The following is a 27,039-nucleotide window of genomic DNA, read 5'->3' as shown; positions in this document are numbered from 1 at the left end:
TTGAAACATTTTAGATTGTTTTCCGAGAGATTGAAATTTTATTTTTATAATAAAACAATATATCAAATTTTAAATAAACATAATATTTAATTATATAACAGTAAGACAAAATTGAATCAATTTTAAATTACATTATTATTAGATGAATTTGAAATTCAATTTAATTATCATGATATATTATACAGACAAATAAGAAATGAATTTAAAGTTTATGATTTTACTTCTTGAAAATATATTTAAAATTTATGGATCTAAAATCTGTCAATCTAAGCACAATTTTACAGAGAATTTGTTTATATAATAATAAATTTATTATTCTTTTCTGCTGTAATTAGGGCCACGTGCATGTGACTTTTCTTAGAGTTCAATTCTCAATGGAGGTGTTATCATATTTCAATTCTCAACGGATCGATCTACTCTATATTTTAATAAGAGCATTAATTAAAATTTTATTTTCTAATCATAATAGATTAAAATCTATCTCGTATGGAGTGTATTTCATCTCACACTTTTAAGACTCATTAAAGTAATTTGTCTATACCAAAAAAATATGTCTCGAAAACCCCATTCGACCATTAAAAAAAAACTATTCTACAATTTTCTTACTATAACACTAAAATATTCGAAATTTATATTTATGTTTCTGTTTTAAAAAGATAAAGGCTAACTTAAAATTTTAGTTATATGGATGATAAATTAGTTTAGAAAAATTCTTTTTAAAGTGTATAATCTGTTAATTTTAAGAAAAAAAATAGTTTTGTTTTGTTGCCACATAAAATTGAATTGTCACATAGTAAACCCTAAATACAAAGAAGATTAACAACCTAAAAAGATAGAGAATAAACATGATGAAATGTAACTGGAAAGTAAAATACTACTACTATATATGATTTGAAATGTATCCTTGAATAAATTCTCTCTCAAAAACCCCAAAAAGTTGGATGAAAGAAAACTGATTAGTGACGATCGAATGTGAACAAACTCTCACAATTCTCCCTTTACTTCTCACCCTACTCCTTTTTCTACTTTCAACGCATGTTCCCTGCCTAAAATTTGCTGCAAGAAAAGCCAAACCAGTCAGTAATAAATAAATAGTCAAGATATACATTTCGGACAAAAAAATATAGAAGAAAAAAAAATTATTGTTTCTTAATTTGTACCTAAAAATTTATAAAATATATCCTTTTCGATATTAAATTTGATGGTTACAACTAATTTCCTATCAGAAACAATATTAAAAAGTTGATTTTTTGTCTAATTCAATGAAGAAAACTTGTTCTATTGTTTTTTTAGTATATGGGAACTGATATTCATTATTTTTCGGAGTATAATATATAAATTCTCAAGCTAATACAATATTTTTTAAACAATGTTAGTCAAATAAACCACATTGTATAATCCATATGCGACAGGCTCGATCAAGAAGATGTTAGTAAAAAAAAATTGAATACCTAACTATTAATCAATAGCTCATCTACTACGCCAAACTCGGATAAGATTTGGGTCTATGCTATTGTTTCTTTGCCTTCCAACTGTGATATCATGAGAACGTTGTAGCAAGTCAATTTTCTATCCGGATAATTATATCTTATTAAAATACTTTCCCCCAAATTTTGGTTGGATTTTAAAATTTATATCCGACCCATCATGCCAGGTGACAACAAATGCTGCACGAAACATAAAATCTAGAATTTAGAACCTAATTTTTAGATAGACAATTGAAAAGAATTAATGAACTAATCAGTGGATCTACTAAGTTAATAAATTAGCAATCAAAAAGACTTCTGTAATAACATAAAAGCTTGAAAACAAACCCTACGACCAGGAAAGAAAATATACAATTTTGTCTTTATGGTACTACCAATTCTGTCGAGTGAAAATGCTTAGCTAAATCTGGCTCCCACATTGTACCCCACATAAAAGGCAAAAACCGATGAGGCAGCATATGCAAAGGGCACTTGGGTTTTATAGTAGGAATCATGATTACTGAATAAAGACATGTCTGGGCTGTGAAAAGACAATAATTCTCATAACAACCCCCTACTGCCATTCGACAGTTAGTAAATTTCTGCTATCAAAAGAAAACAATTCCAAATGGCCAACCATTAATGCGCGCGAGTGATCATACATCACCTCTGATGCATTAATTGGATTAAAGAGGAAGAGAGAGAATTATTTAAATGCACGAACGAAACCAAGCAACATGTAACATAAAACCAGTAAAGAAAAGGGTACAGAAGAAAGAAGTTACCTGGATGTTGGATTATTTGAAAGAATAAAGCTCAGAGGGCGTTTTTGATTTTTTTTTTTTTGGACATGATGTTTAATTTGATTAACACGAAGAATCAATGCTTCTGCCCTCTTCGCTTTTCTCTTTCTGCGGTTGCGGCTGGGAGTGTGAGGCTTGCGGTTGAGCTAATTGCTGCTGTTTCTGCTGCAGCAGCTGCTGATGGTGAGCTGTTGCAGCGGTCTGTTGCTGAAGCAGGAGCTCGTTTGACTGAAGCTGAAGCTGGTACGGCTGATGAGATTGTGGATGGGTTTGAGAATGCGGAAGATCTTGCGCTTGTTGATGGATACGATGATGATATTGGTGGTTTTCATAAGAGCCCAAAGCCAAGGAAGGATGCATAGCTGCTTCTGCTGCCGGTTCAGGCATTTGATTGAATCCGGTGGCAGCAACCTGAACTCCGGTGTCGTCAAACCCATTGTTGAACATCACTAAATCATTCTGCTGCTGTTGTTCATAATTTCTCAGCATTTCTTGCTCCCTGGCAGCGGCCACCGCCGCCAAATGCTGCGCTTCAAGCATTTGTTGTTGTTGCTGTTGATGGTGCTGCTGAGGCTCCCTAATGATCAAATTCCCCCCATGTGGGACCGCTGTTGGCACTCCCATAATCGGGTGCATATTGTACGGCATCACCGGATAAGCTGTCCCGTAGTTCGGATGTTGCTGCTGCATAAAACCCTGGTGATTCAATATAGGCAACATAGCTGAAGGCCCAATATATCCAGCCAATTCCTTTTTTGCACTTTCTAAATCACATTGCACATCCTTGAGCTTACGCTGCAGAATCGATATAAGGCCAACACATCCATAAACCGGGTCTCGAAGGCGGTAATCCGCCTCGTAGGCTAATGAATTCACCGCATCCTCACGCTGGCTTGGGTTGAGTTCGTTCAGAAGCTTCGCCACATTACTGGCACCGAAAACCTTATGAACATTGGTGAATTTCTGAGGTGTCTCCGGTGGAAAATAGGGTGCGAACACACATTCCTGCGTGCATTTCCGCCGGAGACACTTGCACGCGGCACATGGAGAGTTTGAGGAAGACATCTTCTAAGCCTTCAACTATTTTTTATCCTGTACGAAGTATGAGAATCACTAGCAATCAATTAACATATCCCAAGAATCACCGCAAGAAAAAAAAAATTAGTGTTAAAAGATTACTGTATTGTTTGGTATTCAGCGAAATCTCGTTCTTCTTTCTCACCGATTAAAGAGAAGTGAAGCAATTAAGGATTGAGCATATCGAAGCCGAGCTGGAAAGTCAATTAATCCATACTTAAAACCCAAAGCATTGATTTAATAAATAAACAAAGTCAGAAGGAGAAAAAAATCAAACCAAACTTATCAAAAAAAAAAAATTAAATATAAAAAAAGAGAGAATTGTAGTAACTGCCAGACTGTAACTAGAGAAAACGATAAGGAGGTTTTTCTTCACTTCTCCTCCATAACTATATCAACTTTGAATACTAGAAAAGATGGGGATATTAAAAAAAATTTCCATATCCAAGTGGATCAAAAAAATCCAATCCAAACTTTAAAAAAGACCGATACAGTTTTCTTTTCTATGCTAAATTCACACGTCGAGATCTTTCCTTATCTGTAACCAAATCTCATCTATCTAAATCTTTAAACCAACTCACCAAAAAAAACAAAGGAAACAAATACGGTAAATAAAAGAGGATAAATACAAAAAAAAGAAGAAAAACTATACGAAAAATGAAGTCGTCTCGCCATTTCTTACCTTCTGAACAAAAATATACTTAAATCACTCTCTCCGAAGCGCTCAGAACCATAGCACCTGCAAAATCAAACGACAGAAAATATATGAACACAGAATATGCAATACAAGAGCTAAATAATAAAAAAATAAACTCCAATCGGATTCATTTTTTTCGTAATAAAACCTCAGAAAATGGAGGAAAATATGCATCAGCGGACCTTCTTCACATCGGAGAGCGCGGAGGCCGAGGATTCGAGCAAGAGAACCTTTGATCCGATCTTCAACCTTTGCGATCCCAAAATGTAAGGAATTTCAGAATCAAAACGACGAAATATCACAAATAATCTTCGTGAGAGATGAGAAAATTCGGATTTTGGATCAATTTGAAGAGAGGGAGAGATCATACGCCAAAGGCCCTATGCCATTATATATGTGTGTGAGAGAGTGCGTGTAAATATGTGTGAAATTTCATGTATTTATCATTCAGAAGTTGATCTTGTATTATGCAAGAGCGTGTGGGTTAATCTGGTTCGTCCACGTGTGCTCAAAGGAGAATACTTGACCGCTGGATCGCGTTCAAGGGCTTGCTCTCATTTTCATTCTGAGAAAATGCTGAGTTAACCCCATTGTCTCCGTACGCAAAACTGCCCTCTTAATTTGTATTTCATTTAGGCCCTTGGAGTTTCGGTATCTTTTTTTTTTTACCACATTTGAGGAGCTTTTATTAGTTCAAGCATACTTGGAATTAATTAAAGAATGAAGACACCGACAGTAATGTTGGAGTAATTTAATTTAGAGTAGGTCTCTTGTGAGACAGTCTCACGAATCTTTATCTGTGAGACGGGTCAACCCTACCGATATTCACAATAAAAGTAATACTCTTAGCATAAAAAGTAATACTTTTTCATGGATAACCCAAATAAGAGATCTGTCTCACAAAATACAACATGTGAGACTGTCTCATACAAGTTTTTGCCTTTAATTTATGCTATATATAAAATCAAATTTGTACATCAATTCTTACAATACAATAAATTCATTACAAAAATTTCATTTATCAAAATCCCATGATAAATTCAATACAAAATATCACGAAATAATAGAAAAATCTCACGATATAATAACAAAATCTTACGATATAATTGTTGTAAATATCGTTATACGATATTTTACTCGTACATTTAGCCTTATTCTTAATTTATTTCTTAGTGACCTTGCATTTAATTTTTTGGATTTTGTTTTATAATTATAGTTATTATTTGAAACTAGGTCATATGTACTTACTTATCTAATTTAGGTTTTGCATGTCATTGATGATTGTCTCTGATACTATAAATTTTGAAATTTTATGTATCATTTTTAAAAATAAATTAAGAACTCAATAGCGAAAAAAAATTCGATTTCTAGCTTCTCCCATGGTTTTGGATATAGTTAGGGCAAAAACTTGTGTGAGACGGTCTCACGGGTCGTATTTTATGAGACAAATATCTTATTTGGGTCATCCATGAAAAGAATTATTTTCTATTGTGAATATCGACAGGATTGAACCGTCTCACAGATAAAGATTCGTGAGACCGTCTCACAAGAGACATACTCTATAGTTAGTCGATGCTATATGATATACAAATTACGAATATCCCTCCATAATTATTATGTTTCTTTATTGTGTTTTAATTAAGAATAATTTTATTTTGTCTTCTTGATCACAATAAAGTAACAATTTTAAACCTGAAATTTATATCTAATCTAATACCATAAAAATTGCACGAGAATCGGAACAATTTTAAGATGAAAATGTGATTATATTTTACTTGTTCAAATATGGTTGCAACAGCTTTGACCTAATTCATGTGGGAAATTTTTATTTTTATTTACCACAGTTGGAATTTTATATTGGTCTGGCATTTATAGCACCTTGGCAATAGCAATTATAAATGGCCCACACAAAAGAATTTCTAAAAAATGAAGTGACACATCCTTAAATCTTTATCGGCCCGCAGCCTTTTTCATGATTAAATTAATTTACCCTAACCTCTTTGTTTTGTATGTTTGTGTATTTCCCTGCAATTTAATATGTACTTGGGTATTTTATTTCATTTTTAGCAACAACGTCGACTGTTTTTACAAGATACAATATAGATTGTTTAAGAAATTCCTTATTCCAAATCAAAATAATTTGATGGATATAGTCGAAATCGAGTTATAATCATACGCGATATCCATATATCATACCATAATAAAATGATACATGACAAATATTCGACTAGTTATGTGAATTGTGATAATGAGATTATACCTTTTTCTCATTGTATTGATTCTATTGTAAAGATGATGTGAAGATCTTGTAGGCCTTATTTGCTATAAACAAACAAATAAAAAGATGTTTCTTTGATTCATTCTGGATTTTTTTTGTTCCCAGACTTGATTTCGACATTCGATGCATCAAGTTATGTGGTTTCGAAAACTCGTAACTTTGGTCAAATATTTTTTTTAATTAATTTATAACATACTATAGTAATTTTTTTCCCTTTNCATAAATGGTAAGCACGATAGTGTATACATTATATGACGAAGTATTAGTAAAATAATACATATTCAATTATACAGTGCAGTAACTATTGGCACAGTTAATTTTTATTTTAACAGTATAAAATATTCTCGTAAAATAATTATGGAAATAAAATTGTATAGATATATATACTAAAATTATAATATCTCTGAACGGGATGAATATATACAAAAAATAGACCTACAGCTTTAGATTTCCCACACTTCCTATGTTTGTATGGATTTGGAACCTCTATTATGGTTGAAAACACAACACCTGGTGATGTGTATTTTTATACAAGATGATCAGCTGATCATCTGATGAACATCACACGGTGTCAGATAAAATTGAAAAATTGTCAGAAAAAATGAGCCACATCATATGATCCAAATCCGTGTTTGTACCTGAGTTTGACTTTCCATCGTACATGGGATAGAAGTAACTATCATAGATCCAAATCTAGCAAAAATAAAAATAAAAATGGAAAACTTACCAAAGACCACAAATGTGGACGTTAAAAAATGAAACAATTAAATTATATAAGCCGGAGCATTTAAATCTTTGAAGTTTTATTGGTCAATATAACAAAGCATTCAAAGATTCAACTGCATTAAATACTCTTAAATTTTTTTATCTTTATCCAATTTCTCAAACAGTACTTATTTCATCCAATTAATTATAAATTATATTAATTTTTAATGTTTATATTTAATGAAATATATGGTAATGATATATTTCTAATATATTATTATGAGAAAAAAAATAATAAAATAAAAACCCAAATAAAAAATTTACACCAATATAATTATACTTTATACAATAAATGTATTTCATGATGTCAAAGTGTTGAATGAAAGTGAGATAGAGAAGACAAAAGTGAGATGGGAACATCCTCAACTCCATCAACCTTCGTGTTCTAAATGAAATCCATTAAAATAATCAAAGCGATTGAAAGCATGCAGATTCATGGGGCGCTGATTTTGATTAAAACTATTCCTATTTGGCCCTCTCTTAATTAATCCAGACTGTCTATTTTTTAATGGAAAACAATTATTTTTGCTCCTAGTCTATTTTTCCTCCAAATCGCCCGATTCTCATAGTTTGGTCTCCCGCAAATCAGCCAAGTAAATCATGTTGGGTAAATCATATGTGACATACTCGTTCGAAAAAATGTTAATCGAACGAATATTAACATTGATCAAATACTTACATATTTTACCAACGGAAACATCCTCATAACTATTTGAGGGCTTCGTTCTTATTATTATGAATTACATTTGGCTCAGAAAGTCTTGTCTTTCAATATAAATACGTTGATTATTCTGCTCTAGTTTATTGTTTCACTCCTATCTATGTTCCAAAAGAAAATTTGCCCACTCGATACGAAAGTGAGATTACTTAATTGGATTCTTCCAAAAAAAAAAAAAAACATAGCATGTCTGAATCTAACTGAAATTTCTGGTGGTGGAAGAAGTTGTTCGAAAAGAAAGAAATTCGACTTGAAATATGTATTTAAGTAAACAATCATCAAATTTGAGATTTTATTGAAAGGAAAAAGATCTCAAATATTCCATCAAACAAAAAAAATCATGCCAAGGAAGATTTATTACAAAAAAAATTATACTACTTAATCGTGTTGAATTCTATATATAAAAAAATTTATGTGTCAATATCTATTACACCACAATGAATGATTAATCAAGAGGAAGATGGTAAGCAAAACAATGGGGAAAGAAAACAGGAGAATTCGACTAATTGTGGTTATGATTATGGAAATATATTTATATATTTCATTATTTAGGTGCAAGTTTCGGGATTCGGGTGATAAATGTTTGAATTGCACAAAAAAATATTACATATTATTATAATAGATAATTTTAACTCAAAAAATCATATATAAAATTCAATACATTTTTTCTTTAAATTAAAAATCCCTACTCCACCTATTCAACTCGTTTGGCCTCCTAAAATAATCACAAAGAAAAATCTATACAAAAGATAAAAAAAGAACAACAATCCTCGATCTTTTTGTACGCGAAACCATGTTTTAAAATTTCCTAATCCACGAGAAATAAATCCAAATCCCTATTATCCAATCATTGTCAAGGTCTTTTTCATCTTCATAAAGTTTTTTTTTTCGGCTCATATTGAATATGTATTGTGTATATTATATGGAATTCTCCTCAATTCGAGCCACAATTTTAAATATTTTACCTATTTTTAGTTTTTGTTAGTATCAGACAAAACTGTGAACGAATCGAGCTGGTTAATTGAAAAATATTGAAAACCTATAATTATACAAATTTATTTTTTTCCTTAAAATTATTAAAAAAAATAGTTAACTATGCATTTGAATGTAAAAGTTCATGTAAAGACGTTTTTATGGGTTTTTATATGTGCGTTGATTAAAAATGAACTTTTTTAAAAATAAAAATAAAAATTTTGAAGTGTGGAGAATTTAAAAGGTATAATTTTTGTTGTTTTTCTATCACATCTACTATTAAAAAAAAATAATAAACAAAAATCTTCAAATGAGAAAAACCATTCGTTCTAATGTTTAAAAAAATTAAAATAATTTAAATTTAACAATATTTTAAATATCTCTCTTTCTTTTTACCGTAAAGCACATTGAATTAAATTTACGACCTATTTACAGGCATTGCTTTGACTGAGGTTAATTAAATTTAATAATTGCGGCATTTGCCTAAAACGTCAAAGAAACCTACTTGGCATTCAAGCTAAATAAATCGATTTGCTTAACGAAATTCAAAGCAAGCCAAATAAGACAAATTTCTAATCAATCATCCAAGTTAACCTCTATATCTGTCAACATTCTTATATGTATGTAGACTCGATCAATACTCAGATATAAAAATAACATTTTTGGTATAAAAAATAATAATTTTTTTATAAGTCGAGCTCGATAAAAAATTTTTCTCTCAAAATTTACTCGTGAGATGATATCAGCTGAATTTTTTTTAATGTACAATTGAAGTGCGAGTTTGATACATAATCGTAGTATTACTTTGAGACAATTATGAAATTTTCAGTAGGAAAGAATTTATTGTATTATAAAGTACAAATACCTAAATAGGGCGACAATTTCCATAAAATAAAATATTCTCACGTCATCTGATCCCAAAAAAATTAAAATTGAACTTTTGTTAATTTAATCACCAAATCACATATTGCCACGCGGACGTCAACATACAGCCTGGACCATCCTGCCCTACATTAATGTTTCTTTAATTTATTTCACCGATGGTCCGATACTCCTCTCAAGACCATATTAATAATATTTAAATTTATTATTTTTTTTCATGGAAAAATCACCATCGTCGTTTCCTTTCAGCACCTTCTCCACAGATTCCCCGGTTCCTCTATCCTGTCTCAATTATCAGTGGCAACAAAGTATTCAAAGCAAACAGACAAAACTTTTATTGTTATTGTTACTGAGAAATTTGTTTTCAAATCTTTGAATTAAAGGGTGTTTTATAAGCTGCAAAATTTTGCGTTCTTGGAGGAGAATTGTGAACTGGAAGTGTGAAGTTTATATTTTTATTTATTTTTGGCGAAATGGGTGTCTGTACTTCGAAGCCAAAGTTTTCCCAAGAGCCCAATTTTCAGTCACCAGATGGAATCAGTCCAGTCGTCATTCCAGTCAAGGATAACCCAATTGCGGCAAATAATAATGCCGGAGATTCTGTTGAGTTCGTGGAAAAGAAAAGGGAGGACACGGAAGCTGGCAAAAAGTCGCCGTTTTTCCCGTTCTATAGCCCAAGTCCAGCTCACTATTTGTTCTCGAAGAAGTCCCCGGTGAGATCTCCGGCGCAGGAGGGCGGCACTCCGAGGAGGTTTTTCAAGAGACCGTTCCATCCGCCGTCTCCGGCGAAGCATATCAGGGCGGTGCTCGCGCGGCGGCACGGCACCGTGAAGCATAACGGGGAGGCGGTTCCGGACGGGAAGGAAGTGGAAGAAATGGGTCTGGATAAGAGCTTCGGATTTGCTAAGAAATTTTACGACAAGTATGAGATGGGAGAGGAGGTGGGGAGAGGGCATTTTGGGTATACTTGTAGAGCTAAATTAAAAAAAGGAGATCTTAAAGGGGAGGAGATTGCTGTTAAGGTCATACCTAAAGCTAAGGTGTGGAAATTTGTTCTCGTTTTGTTTTGGTATTGCAGTTTCTTGTTGTTTGAGTTTAAGTGATTTGCATTTGAATTTTCAATTTTGATGGAGTCTACTGGTTTATGGGCTGAACTTAGTGTTAAGGTTGGGGAGATATGCGGCCATTTGCAGTTTTGCGTTTTGCAAGCCAAACAGTTCGTTTTACCAGCTTTAAATTTTCAAGCTCGAATTCGAATACGAAAAATGAGTCACATAGAGACTGAAAACTATTTCTTGTTGACCATGGATTTTTGAACGTGAATTGCGAAAAGGCTCGTTTTTTTTCCTTTAGTTGACATTATGATGCAAGATCATCGTTCTGTTGCTCAAAGATGTGTAATTTTTTTGTACTCTTATATATATTCTGTAATTCTGTAATTTTTTTTCTCTAGTTTTAATAATCACTTTTACTTCCAGATGACCAGTGCTATAGCTATTGAAGATGTAAGAAAGGAGGTGAAAATATTGAGAGCTTTGACGGGTCATAGCAACCTAATACAATTTTATGATGCATATGAAGACCATGACAATGTCTACATAGTTATGGAGTAAGCTTTGATTTCTTGATCTTGGCTCATTTTCTTAAATTCCTAGCATAGATCGACTCCGAATCTTTATTGGCTTCTTCATGATGTCGTTGAGTATCTCTGATAAGAGGTCGCTCAATTGTGTTTGATATCTCACTCAGGTTATGTGAAGGAGGCGAGCTTCTAGATAGAATCCTTTCGAGGTAATTTGTGGTCCTTAAATGTAGCTTCATTACAAACTTAATAAACGAAATAATTGGGTTTATTTCTAATGAATAGTTGATTTCACATAGTATATAATTAAAATAAAAAAATAAATTCTCCATGTCATAGGGGTGGGAAGTACGAGGAAAATGATGCAAAGGCTGTGATGAAGCAAATACTAAGTTTCGTAGCGTTCTGCCATTTCCAAGGGGTGGTGCACCGTGATCTTAAACCCGAGGTATTTATTCTGATGCTCGACCTAAACTAGATAGTTATTGTTGGGTCCTTGTCATTTGAGATTATTCATTAAAGAAGATTTTGCATTCACTATCAGTTGCTAGTATGTTTAACTATAGCTTGTCTCTGGATCAGAACTTCTTGTTTTCATCCAAGGACGAAAACTCGATCTTGAAGGCTATAGACTTCGGATTATCAGATTTCGTGAAGCCAGGTTTGTTTGTAAGTTTCATACCTTAGATAGATATACAAACGGGCCAAATGATATGAATTTTATTGAATTTTTTGCAGACGAAAGGCTCAACGACATTGTTGGTAGTGCATATTATGTAGCACCCGAGGTTTTACACAGAGCCTATGGCACTGAAGCTGACGTTTGGAGTATAGGTGTGATAGCTTACATATTGTTATGTGGGAGCCGCCCATTTTGGGCTAGAACCGAGTCTGCTATTTTCCGCGCTGTTGTAAAAGCTGAACCGACTTATGAAGAACCCCCTTGGCCAACTCTTTCTTCTGAGGCAAAAAACTTCGTCAAACGCATGCTAACTAAGGATCCGAGGAAGAGAATGAGTGCCGCTCAAGCTTTGTGTAAGTATTTTGTCTCGCCGAATCAAAAGAATGTGATTTTATGATATGTTGCCACTTACAAGTTTTTTCACTTCAGGCCATCCATGGATCAGAGATACTGACTTAAAAACGCCTTTGGATATATTAATACTCAAACTTATGAAGGCTTACCTGCGTTCGTCTCCCCTCCGGAAAGCTGCTCTAAGGGTGAGTATATGAAATTATTGCCAAGTAACTCAACAAATATTGCTTTTTTCATTTCATTTTCTGCATCCTCTCGCTCTGTTAATTAATATCGACTTAGTCGACATGCATATTGGGTCGTACACCTTTTTGCCTACTGACTCTCCACTTTGCGTTTTTTCTCTAACCTCTTGACTGGAATTTTTGCAGGCTTTATCTAAAACATTGACGGCTGATGAACTGTTCTACCTGAAAGAGCAATTTGAGCTATTGGAACCAAACAAAAATGGGACTATATGTTTAGACAATATCCAAGCGGTTGGTTTTTTGCATGATGTAATAACCTATAACTTGATACCAATTATATTTAATCCCAGCTTCTGTACTTCGATCAGGCCTTGAAGAAAAACGCAACTGATGCCATGATCGAGTCACGCGTATTCGATCTTCTTGTTTCGGTTTGCTTCTTATTCCTATTTATAACATCCCAATATATCTTTATTTTTAGCTCCACTTTTGTTTTATAATCGATATCTTTTTCCTGTTATGTCAGCTGAATGCCCTTCAATATAGAAAGATGGATTTCGAAGAGTTCTGCACTGCTGCTTTGAGTGTGCATCAGTTAGAAGCCCGTGAAAGTTGGGAACTACATGCTCGTTGCGCGTATGAACTCTTCGAGAAGGATGGTAACCGGAGTATCATGATCGAGGAATTAGCTTCGGTAAAAAAAATCTTCAAAAAACCCAATTGCAAAGATGATTTCAGGATGGTAACCTGAGTATCATGATCGAGGAATTAACTTTTGAAAATTTGTTTCAGGAACTTGGGCTTAGCCCTTCAGTTCCAGTTCATTCTGTCCTCCATGACTGGATCAGAGACACAGATGGAAAGCTGAGTTTCCTCGGATTTGTCAAGCTGTTACACGGTGTTTCTAGGCGATCCTTCGCTAAAGTTCATTAACACTTCCATTACATTACAATCACCCGAACCCTCGCATTGGTCTTGCCTAATTATCTTTGTGAAAGCACGAAAGATCCACCCGAGATGATTCATCCGAGTTTTTTTATTTTTTGATCCCTGGTTCGAGATTCATTGGTTTTAATGTTTTTGACGTCATATCACGTTCAAGTAATGAACGAACAGAGCTGCAACACGAGTAAAAAACTAGCCTTTATGGAACCAGTTATATACAGTAAATACGTATGCTATTTATTGCAGCTGTGAAAATATCTCGTTGTGAATGAAATATACTTGAAATCAACAACCTTATCCAGAATCTACGATTCAAAAATTCAAAAATATCTGTTGGGTTAAATGTGTATGAGTGAGAGTAATATAAAGACAGGTGACCTCCTGAGAACTTCTCATATGTCAAGCTGATGTTGTGTCTCTTGATCTGGTTAGTTAAGTGGATCGTAAAAGAGTGATACCAGATCTTAACGAGTAATACTGTCTCTAATGGGGACATGGTCGACGATAGAAAAAAGATAAGACTGATCTTTAAGTGATATGAGACAACATCAGTAGACAGACACGCACCTCTCCGGACTCATGGGCTTAACAGCTTTACCCATTAACATCTAAGTAGGTGCACTCTGCGCTGCCACAATTATAGGGAAATAAAGCTGCGCCTTGGCTAACAACTATAGCTTTTGACCTAGTGGTAAGTGTTTGGTCCTAACAATATCACAAGTGGACTGGACTGTTACATTTAGTACCAGAGTTAGTGTGTGGACGCCGTATGTTGTGACACGCTTTAAATCCGTAAAGACATAGATCAAAACGGACAATATCACAAGTGGACTGATTCGTTGATTATTATTAGTAAATTATAATTTATATTAAAATGATCGAAATTTATAATTTCCTAAATTATTTTTATTAATATACAAAAATTATTTTGAAATAAAATAATGTATTATAAATTAAATTTAAAAATAATTTTATTTCGAAAAGTTAGTATCCCATGCTCTAAGGGTTAATTGAGATTAGTATCTAAGTTTAAACATAAGTTATGATTCGGTATTCGTATCAAAAAACTTAATTTTAACTTCATGATCTGAAACGTTTTTTACATTTCAACTCCATAAACTTAAAAATCCAAAAATTATATTATATATACTCAATTTAAGTTGATTAACACTCAATTTAAGTCATTTGGTACATAAAATACATATATTGATATTTTTTTTCAACAATATGTACCTTAATAACAAAAAGTTTGTTAATTAACACTCAATTTAAGTCATTTGGTACATAAAATACATATATTGATATTTTTTTTCAACAATATGTACCTTAATAACAAAAAATTTGTTAACATTTCATACATAGAAATTATAATTATATATATCAAATTTGATTATGTTGATACTTAAAATTTGTACTTTTGTGCTATAATCTCAACGATCTCTACATATATTTATTGTTTTTGTTTTTATGATTTACATATGACATAAATAATATACCAAATTAGAATTTATCGTTATCCAAAACACATAAATTTGTGTCATAATTTCAATAATATGTACCTATTTGGAAAAAAAATACCGTAAAGCTGAATTATACAAACATGTGATGTCAGACAACTCAAACAAACATTTCCGATATAGACTGAATCATAAGTTATATCAGTGGCTGAATGCCAAGTTCCCCTTACTCTAATTAGTTTGAAAATAATAAAATTATAAAAAATCATCACATAAAAATATGTTTAAGAATTTAATTATTCTAATATTTTTTTATTAATGCTAGAAAAGGTAAGACTTCACATGGAATGTTTAATGTATGAAGTTGTAATGATGGAATTCGGGTTTTTTTTTTAAAACTAATGTATATTTTAAATTTTTTTTCAAAACTAATTGTAAAAAAAATTTTGTTTCATTTTTACGGCAATCCGTTCTTCGTAAGTACGGATGGTGCGGACGTGGAGCACGGTCCGTGCTTACAAAGAACGGATCGTGCTCCAACATGGAGCGTCCGCGCTCCGCGCTTACAAAGCACAGACTATGTAAATATATGTATTTATATATATTTTTTCGTTTTTTTGTGTCCATTCCTTTAAATGTTTTTCTGACTCGTTCACGTCATTTTTCAGAAGTTCACGTGAACACAATGTTGAAAACTTGACGTGAACAGTGAGTAAAATAATTGCTGACCTTGAAAAGTTTTACTATATATAATCGATCACCAACACAATGTATCGATTTCATATACAAAGGTCCAGCCATTGTTGTCTTCTCTATACGTGATGCGTTACACAACTCACGATATAGAAATGCTAATACTGCACTACCCCAACTATAAGACTTCACATTATCAATATCTCGTAGTAGTTGCAAAAAATATTAGTCTAGCAGACCCTCCTTGATAGTTAGGGAGCATTATTCCTCCAATAATTATTAACGCTACACAACGTGTATATTTAACAACATCTACTTCTGAAGTATCATCAGTAACAAGGTTAGACATACAATGATCGTACAGTGCAGTCATAGACAGATGACCACCTTTCAAATGTTTTGCAAATGGCAAAAATCCCAACAAATCCAAACAGATGTGTTGCCATTCTTCCACTTTATGTGACAAATCTACTCCAGTTACCGCTTCACCATCAATTGTTAAGCCCCAAATTGTTGAAACATCTTGTAACGTGACGGTTGCTTCACCACATGAAAAATGAAACGTGTGTGTTTCTCGTCGCCAACGTTCAACAAGAGCAGTAATCAAATGATTATCAAAAACTTGAGAGCCACATTCTAAAACTTNCAGTAATCAAATGATTATCAAAAACTTGAGAGCCACATTCTAAAACTCCATATAAACCCATATTATTCAAAAATTTAAGCACACGATTGTGTATATAATTATCGGTGTATGACTTGCAAATCAAATGGTCTGACCTCTTCACTTTGATAATATCATCTACATTTAAGGAAGAAATTGTCGATGACATATGTGTCTCTTGTAAATAGAGGACACTTGGATCTTCGATACCTCGATTCTCTGTCATTCTGAAATACGATGTCGATGTTCTAAAATTCACTATATAGTAATCAGCGAAGTCGAAAAACTTTCGAGACGGACGGAGAAACTTGCAAGCACAGAAGGGAAAAATGGATGGCTTAACAAGAAGAAAGAGATGAGTATGGATAAGGTGGAGGAAGGAGAGGAGGAGGGGTAAGGTGACACGTGGAGCGTCCGCTCCTACGAAGGACGGACGCTCCACGTTAGAGCGTGTCGTAAAAGTGAAAGAAATTTTTTTTTGCAATTAGTTTTGAAAAAAATTTAAAAAAATACATTAGTTTTAAAAAAAACACGATGGAATTCGGATGCACAAAATGTTTTGAAAATAATATTTTAGGAATTTTAAATTATGAAAGGTTGTATTGTAAATTATTTGATTAACGAGGCTGTTTTTAAAAATATTGTTTTAAAGCGGGTTAGAATCCTCAAATTCTCTATATATATTTATTATTAATTGCGTAATATTAGAAATTTTTTTAACAAAGCATCTCGTGACAAATTGGAAATTTCAAAAATAATAAAAATTTTTTATAAAAAAAAATAATTTCCCTGCATTTTTAAAATTTTAAAATATAATTTATTTATGTTTCATTATCCGTTGGATTCTCCATTTTTCAGGGAACCCCAAATTTAAAACCCTTGGACCCCGATCGCGTAAATCCGATTCAATAGTGATTAGAAATCACAAGATATTGAATTGACGGTGATTTCACCGATATCCCAGTTCCATACGAATTCAAATGGCTGACAGGAAATCCAAGAAACGTGCATTTGTTGAGATATCTTCATCTTCTGAGGAATCGGAGTCTGTGATTGAGGAGTTCTCATCGGATTCTTGGTATTTTAACTTATAACGACTTAGTTTCCTCAGCAAAATTTAACCAATTTTCGTTGAATTATTTGGATGTGCCGTCTCTATGCATTAGGTTGGGTTTGTTATTTTCTTCTTACGCTTGGATTTTCGTTTCTTGATTCAGTACTGATGATAATTACGACGACGACGATGATGCGAGCAACTGGAGTTATTCTGAAAATGAGGACGAGGATGAAGATCATGCCGATGAAGATGATGAAGTATCGACGTGCAACAAAATTATTAAGTTTCTTCAAGGTGCAAGCTTGTGGGCATTATTGATCAACTAAGATTTCGGTGAAATTGTTCATTTTTTTCGTAATGATCTTATTTATCATGGTTATAATTAGATGAATTTGGATTGTTTGTAATGCTCGTAAATTAGTGCAGCATACGTTTACGCATGTGGATGTAGTTAGATTATTTCCCTATGTTTTGCAGGAAGAGCTGATCTTCAAGAACTAAAGCTTGTTGAATGTAAAGTGTACCTTCGAAGGCATGGTTTGAGGCTATCGGGAACAAAGGAAGAGTGCATAGAGAGAATCAAGGAGCACTGGAGGTCAGTTATTGTATTTCCTTATTCTGATCTATATATGTTTGCATGCAGTTTCTTTTCTTATTTGCATTGGATAGAATCATAGAACCGTGTGAACCTGAATCAGGCTGGTTTGCCCCAGATAGATATGCTAGGATTCATTGATGGCATCCATCAAGGCTCTTAGTTATTCGTCAAAGAGAAACTTTGGAGCAAAGGAAATGCAGGGATATAGCATCCTTGAGATAAGTGGCTGAAGGCTTTGGCCACAACATAAATTAATGGATTATCACCGTTCCTTTTTCAACCTCAAACCAGTACCTAATGAATCCCATGAATGCCATACTTAAAAACTTGATACCCGGACTTGTCCTCCTGATGAATCCTATTAAGAACACCAAAGGCATGCCAAGAGTGTGAACCATGATTGGAATTTTTAGTAGCTATGCAAGTTTTAAAGTTAATTCCTGCGTTTCACATTTTTAAGTGAGCCCCTAGTTAGTTCATCTCTTCATTTCTTGTTGCATCTGTTATCATATCTTTTCTTAATCTGAAGATCGCTTTTTTCTAGTAACAGTTTTTGAAGTCTAACTGCACTCATATCACTCGATTTGAATTCACAACAAGTCATGGTATTCTGCGGAAATGAAGTGTAGGTGTGTGCAAAATGCCTAGTTTGCATATGCAGGTTATGATAGGATTACAGCGAAATTCAGTAGACAGTGTTTATGGTTTGTTGAAGTGTGAAATAGCTGGTAGGGTGAATACATGCTGATGTGATGACACCATTTTCTTGTTTATTTCTCGTGAAATGAGGAGTTTTTGTTACAGGTTGAAAGATGGCAATGGTGAAGCTCTCTATCCCAGGTCATCATTTACTATCAACTGCACAGGTACTCTTTTTCTGTGTTAACAAGTTGTTTGATTTCAGGCCTACTCTTTTCCATTCTTTTAGTTTCAGTTTTACCTCTTTGGCTTTTCTCGGTGTAGGTGATGTGTGCAAGGGAGATGTCGTTTTGTTTAATCAGAGAGTATATGAGAGGTATCAATCACTACTGCCCCCTAACCATTATTTGCTATATAGTTTCATTCATTAGTATTATCTTCTTGATTGATCATATATATTTTTACAGTTTCAACAAAATGAGAAGACATGGAAATGTTCTTGGTAGAAGGACTGTTGTTGGGAGGATTGTGAAGGAAAGCTACGGTGCAGCTAAGCAACAACATACCTTTACTGTAAGATAGATTTTGTGCATCTGGATCTGAATTGTTCATAATAAATTCAAAAAAGATACCTAAACACGAACAGGAGAAAACTTGGTGGATCTGTTTGTATTATTATATATGCTTCAATCTTTTTATTCTTATTGACAATCCAGGTTGAAGTGTTGTGGAGCAAAGGGACCAAGAAACTAGCTCCACTTTCCCCTTTACTTGTAAAGGGCCGCAATCTTTACAAGATGAAGACTTTTAGACAGGTGAAATAATGTCTGACCTAGCAGACTGGTTTTGTTGTTAGACATTCACAAAATCATTGTTTTCACATTGCCGTTTCAGCGTTGGAAGAATGAAGGAGAAAGATTAAATATACTTGCTGAAAAACATGTGAGAGGAGCTGCTGCCAGAAGTATAAAGGCTTTGAGAAGGAGAAGAATGGAGATAAAGACAAATAAAACCCTCGCCCATGAAGGTGTATCTTTCTTTTCCTTTGAATAGCATCTCGTAATACATTATTATTTGAAAGTTGATTTGATTTGTTATGTGGTGATAACCAGGAAATAAACGTTGTAAGCATTTCCGTAAATTGCATCCATCTGGAACAAAGGAGACAAATCATGTGAATAAGAATCTTGTATATGAGCCGAGAAAAACCTTCTCTAGAAAAAAGAAACACAACCCTCGTCAAAACTTTCCTCCATTTGAAGAACTTAACTCACACACCAGAGATTATAGGCATCCTACACCTCATTTGAGACATAAAAGCCTGAAACAATCAGACCAAGCTAGAGAACCTTTCTTTCAACCAAATAACAATCATTGTCAAGATTCCTACGCCTTCAATCCCGGCATTTCTCAGAGAAGACCACATCACTCTGCCATCAACCCTCTTTGGGAACGTAACCAGGGCAGTCACATGTACAATGCCTACTCACACTTTAATCAAGTACCGGAATCAAGGCGATTTGACCAAGTCCTTGGAAGAAAGAATGTTCACCCACAACTTTATTCATCGCCTCGTGAGGCAAACAGGTGGAGATAGCAGTATAGGCATCTGCTACTCCATGAAGGGCAGGTTATGGTTGATAAAATGGACATGCCGATTGGATTGTTTTAAGATTGTGAAACTTGAAATGTGGAACTGGGAATATTGTATATATTCAATGTGTTTGTTGCTGATATTTCTGTGTTGTAGATAGAAAACTGAAAATGCTTTAATGATGTCAGGAATTTAAAATTGTAGGCGTTGAATGAAAATATGGTTGATAAAGAAACATTGGCGTTTGTCATACTTTACTTTATGATATAATTGGCCGTAGACTTGAGAATTAAGACACAAGAGTTTATTTATATTTAGATAAATTCTATTTTGAAAATATTATATACATTTTAAAAAAAACGTTCAAGAAAAGTGACTGACCTCCTTTGCGTTCCAACTAGGATTGATCTTGACTCATACTACAGACCTTTTCATTATACCCAACAAGCCAAATCATGGATCTAACATGGGATGTGTCTTTAACATTTATATTTATTTTCACTAACATTTCTAATTTTTTTACACGTTCATATACTTCATATAGTTCAAATTGTTGGCCTATACTTTAGGAAACCAGGTGCGCCACGTCTTTTTATATGAAACACTTCTTCTAGAATGAGAAGGTGGAGGCCATGCCAAGGCTGATCCCATCTTAACATCGTTTTGTGATAAAGATCTCGAGTGCCCTCGCTTTGGAGTTGCAATGGATGATTCGTGATAGAAGCATGCCGAATCCTCTGCGCACATTATTGAGGGCATGCGAACACTTTCCTTGCACAGATGTTGTCTGTGTAAGGCTTAATAGAAATGTTACGGAAATGTAAGCAAATTCCTCATGGATTTTATTGATAACAAGGCTTATATAGCCATACAACTCTAACTGAAAGGAGAGAAAAAACAGTCCACAAATTTATTTGAGGGCCACGGCTATTGAAAAAGTCAAGAAACAAACAATCCTGAGTTATTGGTATTTATTCTAACAGTACTTTGAAATAGTTAGTCCTAAGATATTAACTCCAACAATTCCTCCCTTGAACTTATTGTTATTGATAATGCAATTAGTTCATCTCAGGAACAGTGCACACTCCAAGTTCTTCACGGAACTTTTGGAAATCTCCCAATTTTAGCGGCTTTGTCATCAGATCAGCAACTTGATTTTGAGTTCCACAATAAACCAGATCAACAACTCCTTCCTTTGTAAGATCTCTGAGAAAGTGAAATCGCACATCTATGTGTTTGGACCGACCATGTAAGACTGGATTTTTGGATAACTTGATGGCAGAATTGTTGTCACACATCACCATGGTGCTTTCTTCTTGTAGATAACCAAGTTCTTTCAAAACATTCCTCATCCAAACAGCTTGGCATGCACAAGCTGCTGCTGCCACAAACTCCGCCTCAGTAGTTGATAAAGTGACAATGGGCTGCTTTCTAGATGACCAAGCTACTGCACCCTCACTCATCATAAACACGTAGCCAGAAGTACTTTTACGATCTTCCATATCTCCTGCATAATCACTATCTGTGAAAGCCAACAAGTTTTCTGCTCCTCCCTTCTTGTAGAAGATTCCATAATTCATGGTTCCTTTCAAATACCTTAAGGTCCTTTTTGCTGCTTGGAAGTGCAACTCAGTTGGATTGGCCATAAATCGACTAATCAGACTTACAACAAACATGAGATCAGGTCGTGTGGCTGTGAGATACATGAGGCTTCCCACAATCTGTTTGAAATAAGTCTCATCCACTTTGACTCCTTTCTCATCTCTGCATAATTTATACCCCGGAACCATGGGATTACAGACTGCATTGCTTTCCTTCATCCCAAAACGATCCAACACTTCTGCTGCATATTTCCTTTGACAAATAAAAATGCCTTCTGTCTTCTGTAGAACTTCTATTCCAAGGAAAAATCTCATTTTTCCTAAGTCAGTCATATCAAACTCTTTCTTCATTGAACATTTGAATTCAATTATCATATCTGCATCATTACCAGTGAACAAAAGATCATCAACATAAATACTCACAATGAGAATCTTACCTTCATTGCTTCGTTTGATAAATAAAGTGTGTTCACTGTGACTTGCTTGAAAGCCCTCCTTAATGAAATAAGATTCAATCCGACTAAACCAAGCTCTTGGGGCTTGTTTTAGTCCGTAAAGCGCCTTATACAGCTTGTACACTTTCTGCTCATTTCTCTTCTTTTCGTAACCCTTCGGTTGCTCCACATAAACTTCCTCGCTTAGCTCTCCATATAAAAATGCAGATTTGACATCTAGTTGGTAAAGCTTCCAGCCTTTGTTTGCAGCAAGTGCTATGATCATCCTCACAGTGTCCATTCTTGCTACAGGTGCGTACACCTCTATATAATCTACTCCATGTTGTTGGGAATAACCTTTAACCACCAACCTTGCTTTGTATTTGTCAACTTCTCCGAGTTCATTCAGTTTAGTTTTGTAGACCCATTTCACTCCTATTCTTTTTGCCCCAGCTGGTAAATCTACTAACTTCCATGTTTGATTTTTTTCAATAGAATTAATTTCTTCATCCATGGCCAATCTCCATTTCAGACTTACCACAGCTTCCTCGAAATTCACTGGATCTGAAGATACAATAAGTGCCATATTCATTTCTTCTAATAGACCTTCACCTGAAACATAGTCTCTCATCCACATGGGAGGATGTCTAATTCTGTTCTCCCTGGCATTCATGCCTACTTCATCACTGGTACTTGAGGAAACATGTGCATCTTCGGCTTCATCAAATTCAGCTTCTTCCTCTTCTGTATTTTCTTCACATTCTTCTTCATCATGGGTAGTACTTTCACTATCTTTCCATTCTAAATCTATTGACAGGTCCTTTTCGTAGCCTGCATCCCAATTCCATTGACTTTCTTCTTCAAAAAACACATCTCGACTCAAAATGATTTTTTTTGTAATAGGATCATACAATCTGTACCCTTTTGACTCATCACTAATACCAAGAAGTACACATTTCATACTCTTATCTTCGAGTTTCGTCCTCTTAGCATCTGGAATATGGATATGTCCAATACATCCAACTACTTTGAAGTGCTCCACTGATGGTTTTTCTCCACTCCAAGCCTCTTCTGGAGTCATTTCCTTAACAGCTAGTGTAGGTGATCTGTTCAAAACATACACTGCCCATCTCACTGCTTCAGGCCAGAAAGTCTTAGGCATCTTTTTTTCTGATAACATTGATCTCACAAGGTTCATTATCGTTCGATTCTTGCGTTCGGCTACTCCATTTAGCTGCGGAGTGTAAGCCATAGTTAACTGCCTTCTTATTCCATTCTGCTTACAAAATTCGTTAAAATCCATAGAGTTAAATTCTCCTCCCCTATCTGTACGCAAACACTTAATAGGCAAACCAGTTTCCTTTTCCACGAACACTTTGAAACACTTGAAGAGATAAAATGCTTCTGATTTTTCTAATAAAAAATATATTCATGCTTTTCTAGAGAAATCATCTATGAAGCATAATATGTACCTCTTTTTACTGTTGGAAGCAGGAGTAATAGGGCCACAGATGTCTGCATGAATCAATTGTAATTTCTGAGTTGCTCTCCACTTGCTTTTCTTTGGAATTGGATCACGATGTTGTTTGTCCTTCATGCAATCGGAACACACAACAGAGGAAACTGGTAATTGGGGTAGTCCAGTAACCATACCTTTTGATTGCAACAGAGTTAGTCCCTTGTGGCTGAGATGAGCATATCTACAATGCCATAGGTGAGTTGTGTCTTGTGTTGTGGTGTTGAAGCATGATTCCTTTTGAGACAACAAAACGAACATTCTGTTTGCTGTCATGTTTGTCTGAATGATCAGACCCTTTTGAGGATGATATATTCGAAACATTCCTGATTGAAATAGTATGGTCAAGCCTCTCCCCTGTAGTTGACCTATACTCAAAAGATTATTCTTGAGTTCAGGTATATAATAAACTTCAGTGACTACATGAGTTACTCCACACACCATCAACTTCACACTTCCCTTTCCGAGTACTTTCATTTTAGTGTCATTTCCAAGTTTTACCACATGTCTAAAGGTGTCATCCATCTCATGAAATACTGATTTTTCTCCACACATGTGATTTGAGCATCCCGAGTCCAAGAACCAGACCTCTTCTTTTTTTGCGTTGTTCATCTCTACATATGACATCAACAAGAGCTCTTCTTGTTCATCTAACTCAGCATAATTTGCCTCCTTGTCCAAGGCAGGACATTCATATTGATAATGACCGAGTTTGTGACATTTATAGCATTCAATCGTGGCTCGATCGAAACTTTGTCTTCCTCTTCCTCTACCTTGTCCTCTAAATGTGCTTCTACCTCTTCCACGTGTAGGAAACTTCTCCCCCGTACTTACTTTCAAAGCATGATCTTCTCCATTTTTCCTTCGAAACTTCTGTTCATGCACAATCAAGGAGCTCTGCAGCTCATCAACAGTGAGAGAATCCATGTCCTTTGACTCCTCAATAGAACATACAATGTAGTTGAACTGTTCTGTTAAGGACCGTAGAATTTTCTCCACCACTTTGACATCTGGCATGTCTTCTCCATAGTTTCTCATGTTATTAGCAACCAGCATCATTCTTGAGAAGTAGTCGGAAACCGATTCTCCACCCTGCATTTCTAGAATTTCAAAATCTCGACGAAGTGCCTGGAGTTGTGCACGTTGAACCCTTGCATTTCCTTGAAACTTTCTCTTCATTGACTCCCAAATTTGTTTGGACGTGTCCTTTTGAAGGATGGTTTTCAAAATTAACTTGTCAATTGACTGAAAGAGATAGTTTTTCACCTTTAAATCCTTGAGCTTAAGATCATCCAATGTCTTTTTCTGTGCGGCCGTCAAAACTTCTGTTTCTCCAGGTTCAGAGTAACCAATTTCGATGAGATTCCAGTATTCCTTAGATCGCAAAAAGTTTTCCATCAGCATACTCCAGTGGTCATAATCTCCATCGAACTTAGGAATGCTAGGTTGAGCAAAACCAATGTTTCCTTCTGCTGCCATTTCTCAATCACTACCTAAGTGTTTCACTCTTACTCTCAAGTGTTTTGCTCTCTTAGATTAGGATACTGCAGTTCCTAACCACACTCGGAAATCTCACGGTCAGGCCTCTCAACGAGGCTCTGATACCAATTTGTAAGGCGTAATAGAAATGTTACGGAAATGTAAGCAAATTCCTCGTGGATTTTATTGATAACAAGGCTTATATAGCCATACAACTCTAACTGAAAGGAGAGAAAAAACAGTCCACAAATTTATTTGAGGGCCACGGCTATTGAAAAAGTCAAGAAACAAACAATCCTGAGCTATTGGTATTTATTCTAACAGTACTTTGAAATAGTTAGTCCTAAGATATTAACTCCAACAGTCTGAACTTCACTTGTTCCTCAAGTCGAACGACTTCTTCTTCCAATACCGCAACTTCAGCCAGAAGTTCCAGAATCTGAAATTTGACAAACCATAGAAGACCAAAATTTGTAGCAGAGAAATGAAACCAGAATTTTAGACGTATGATTATTTATTACACTTGGTGGGAAAGGAGATCTTTAAAAATATTACGCATACAGATTGAAAAATCCACCAGTTGGGGTTCTTTAATAGTGATTCTTAGCAAGTGATGGTGAAATTATGTCGACGTTGGGTACCTTTCTAACAGGGGAACCAATAAGGACGATCTCAAGGGTCCGACAGCAGCGGTAAGCTTAGTTTGAAATTTTTCGATATTTCTAGTTTTTAAAATTAATGATGTACTAATTGTATCACAATGAAGAAACACATTAAGCTTGATGAAATTTTACGATAGTGCTCACATATTCAGGGAAATGAGTAGAAATAGGAGGTAGAGTCCCCTGGGGTCTATCGAGAGCTCTCTTCAAAGCCCTGTGCACATTCTCTTCATGTCTCAGCTTCTTCTTTAGATCATCAACCTGTCAAATTTGACGACGAAAACTGAACTACACTACGAATATAATCAAAGACTATTTGCTGAATGTGACATTTGTTTTGTGACAGAATGCCATTACATCTTGGATCAAGGCTGATTTTCGTTCTCTCTGTGACCGATTCCGTATAATTTTCTCTAGATGAGATATGAATCCTTTTGGTTCCATCTTCTTCTCCTATATCAAGATTCAAACACACCACTAGTTACACACGCTAAAAAGTTGATGGGATATTATAATATACATGCATTTCTTGCGAGTTTTAGTTTTAATACAAAATTTTCCACATTTTGGCACCACATGATAAAAGTTTACTCATCATTGAACTATGAATCATAATTAGACAGCAATGAAGAAGTTCTGAATTAAAGATACTCACTTGTTGAGTGTAAGCATTAAGGTGCTTTCTTGAAATTTAAAAGATTGCCAACTCTTCTATTCAGACAATAAAAGAACCATACTGTATTTGTAGCATAAGATGACAGATGCACACACTCAGATATATATATATACATACACTCTCACGCCTACGTACAAGTATACACGCTTTACTACGTCGGCTGTCTTCATTTAGGATTTAGCATGTGTGGGGGACTGGCGAAAGTGAGTAATGGCAATAGTCCACGAGCACGACACATCGGTAAAAATATTAAGAAGATATTATATATATCATGGGTTTTAACCCACTCGGCTTCTTGGAAGATTAAACTTTTTTCTGAAATGTGAAAAATCATTGTTAATTCGACACCATACATATTCATATTATGATCATATCGTCTGACTGAAAGTTCTTGGGTACAACTCCACTCATTCAAACGTAGCTTTAGCTAACTTAAATGCTTCATTAAAACTTTCAGTTCTTGAAAATCTATTAAAATGACAGGTTACTAACTAGGAGTTGGCAAAGGTGCATCATATTGTTAATTCTTGTTTGCATGATTACATCGAAATTTAGAATCT

The 27,039-nt window shown here is 34.6% G+C and overlaps 4 protein-coding genes across 11 annotated transcripts; 2 read left to right on the top strand and 2 right to left on the bottom strand.

Annotated features, from left to right (window-relative positions):
• Window positions 1-860: 860 nt before the first annotated feature.
• On the bottom strand, window positions 861-4,455 carry LOC140958615 (LOB domain-containing protein 10-like). 6 transcript variants are annotated; one of them, XM_073416131.1, is made up of 5 exons: window positions 4,192-4,455; window positions 4,029-4,085; window positions 3,449-3,540; window positions 2,252-3,361; window positions 861-1,056 (listed from the first exon to the last, which is right to left on the bottom strand). In XM_073416131.1, exon 4 carries the CDS (start codon window positions 3,332-3,334, stop codon window positions 2,333-2,335), a length of 1,002 nt encoding a protein of 333 aa, XP_073272232.1. In that variant the 5' UTR covers window positions 3,335-3,361; window positions 3,449-3,540; window positions 4,029-4,085; window positions 4,192-4,455; the 3' UTR covers window positions 861-1,056; window positions 2,252-2,332. The 6 variants fall into 6 exon arrangements, with proteins under 6 accessions (XP_073272232.1, XP_073272231.1, XP_073272234.1 ...); XM_073416130.1 differs by having other exon boundaries at window positions 4,226-4,455; XM_073416133.1 differs by having other exon boundaries at window positions 3,492-3,540; window positions 4,226-4,455.
• A 5,406-nt stretch (window positions 4,456-9,861) lies between these two features.
• On the top strand, window positions 9,862-13,701 carry LOC140960135 (CDPK-related kinase 5-like). The gene is made up of 11 exons (XM_073418281.1): window positions 9,862-10,698; window positions 11,137-11,267; window positions 11,408-11,449; window positions 11,580-11,688; window positions 11,823-11,901; window positions 11,979-12,275; window positions 12,352-12,461; window positions 12,648-12,755; window positions 12,833-12,895; window positions 12,991-13,158; window positions 13,257-13,701. The coding sequence occupies exons 1-11, from the start codon at window positions 10,132-10,134 to the stop codon at window positions 13,395-13,397; spliced, it is 1,815 nt and encodes a 604-aa protein (XP_073274382.1). The 5' UTR covers window positions 9,862-10,131; the 3' UTR covers window positions 13,398-13,701.
• Window positions 13,702-17,072: 3,371 nt separating this feature from the next.
• LOC140960176 (uncharacterized) lies at window positions 17,073-20,251 on the top strand. Its single transcript, XM_073418332.1, has 9 exons — window positions 17,073-17,301; window positions 17,441-17,574; window positions 17,758-17,875; window positions 18,683-18,744; window positions 18,842-18,893; window positions 18,985-19,090; window positions 19,234-19,332; window positions 19,412-19,544; window positions 19,630-20,251. The coding sequence occupies exons 1-9, from the start codon at window positions 17,204-17,206 to the stop codon at window positions 20,112-20,114; spliced, it is 1,287 nt and encodes a 428-aa protein (XP_073274433.1). The 5' UTR covers window positions 17,073-17,203; the 3' UTR covers window positions 20,115-20,251.
• Window positions 20,252-20,497: 246 nt separating this feature from the next.
• LOC140960177 (uncharacterized) lies at window positions 20,498-26,570 on the bottom strand. Of its 3 annotated transcripts, none has more exons than XM_073418334.1 (5): window positions 26,459-26,570; window positions 26,161-26,256; window positions 25,948-26,064; window positions 25,510-25,580; window positions 20,498-20,901 (listed from the first exon to the last, which is right to left on the bottom strand). In XM_073418334.1, the coding sequence occupies exons 2-5, from the start codon at window positions 26,245-26,247 to the stop codon at window positions 20,670-20,672; spliced, it is 507 nt and encodes a 168-aa protein (XP_073274435.1). In that variant the 5' UTR covers window positions 26,248-26,256; window positions 26,459-26,570; the 3' UTR covers window positions 20,498-20,669. The 3 variants fall into 3 exon arrangements, 1 of the variants encoding a protein (XP_073274435.1); XR_012172124.1 differs by lacking the exon at window positions 20,498-20,901 and adding an exon at window positions 25,783-25,863 and having other exon boundaries at window positions 25,387-25,580; XR_012172123.1 differs by lacking the exon at window positions 20,498-20,901 and having other exon boundaries at window positions 25,387-25,580; window positions 25,783-26,064.
• Window positions 26,571-27,039: the final 469 nt, after the last annotated feature.

The sequence above is a fragment of the Primulina huaijiensis genome, chromosome 15 (genome assembly GCF_012295235.1).
Source record: "Primulina huaijiensis isolate GDHJ02 chromosome 15, ASM1229523v2, whole genome shotgun sequence".
NCBI lineage: Eukaryota > Viridiplantae > Streptophyta > Magnoliopsida > Lamiales > Gesneriaceae > Primulina > Primulina huaijiensis.
This window is presented reverse-complemented; position numbering and strand designations above follow the sequence as displayed.

What these genes read in the sequence shown, in the direction of transcription:
- LOC140960176 (XM_073418332.1), top strand. Translation starts at nt 17,204, where the DNA reads ATGGCTGACAGGAAATCCAAGAAACGTGCATTTGTTGAGATATCTTCA. An exon ending in ATTTACTATCAACTGCACAG is followed by an intron (nt 18,745 to 18,841) that starts GTACTCTTTTTC and finishes TTCTCGGTGTAG; the next exon opens with GTGATGTGTGCAAGGGAGAT. An exon ending in AGCAACAACATACCTTTACT is followed by an intron (nt 19,091 to 19,233) that starts GTAAGATAGATT and finishes TTGACAATCCAG; the next exon opens with GTTGAAGTGTTGTGGAGCAA.
- LOC140958615 (XM_073416131.1), bottom strand. Translation starts at nt 3,334, where the DNA reads ATGTCTTCCTCAAACTCTCCATGTGCCGCGTGCAAGTGTCTCCGGCGG.
- LOC140960177 (XM_073418334.1), bottom strand. Translation starts at nt 26,247, where the DNA reads ATGGAACCAAAAGGATTCATATCTCATCTAGAGAAAATTATACGGAAT. An exon ending in CTACTCATTTCCCTGAATAT is followed by an intron (nt 25,581 to 25,947) that starts GTGAGCACTATC and finishes GTCAAATTTCAG; the next exon opens with ATTCTGGAACTTCTGGCTGA. An exon ending in CTTGAGGAACAAGTGAAGTT is followed by an intron (nt 20,902 to 25,509) that starts CAGACTGTTGGA and finishes TTAAGCCTTACA; the next exon opens with CAGACAACATCTGTGCAAGG.
- LOC140960135 (XM_073418281.1), top strand. Translation starts at nt 10,132, where the DNA reads ATGGGTGTCTGTACTTCGAAGCCAAAGTTTTCCCAAGAGCCCAATTTT. An exon ending in ACCGTGATCTTAAACCCGAG is followed by an intron (nt 11,689 to 11,822) that starts GTATTTATTCTG and finishes TCTCTGGATCAG; the next exon opens with AACTTCTTGTTTTCATCCAA. An exon ending in ATCAGATTTCGTGAAGCCAG is followed by an intron (nt 11,902 to 11,978) that starts GTTTGTTTGTAA and finishes AATTTTTTGCAG; the next exon opens with ACGAAAGGCTCAACGACATT.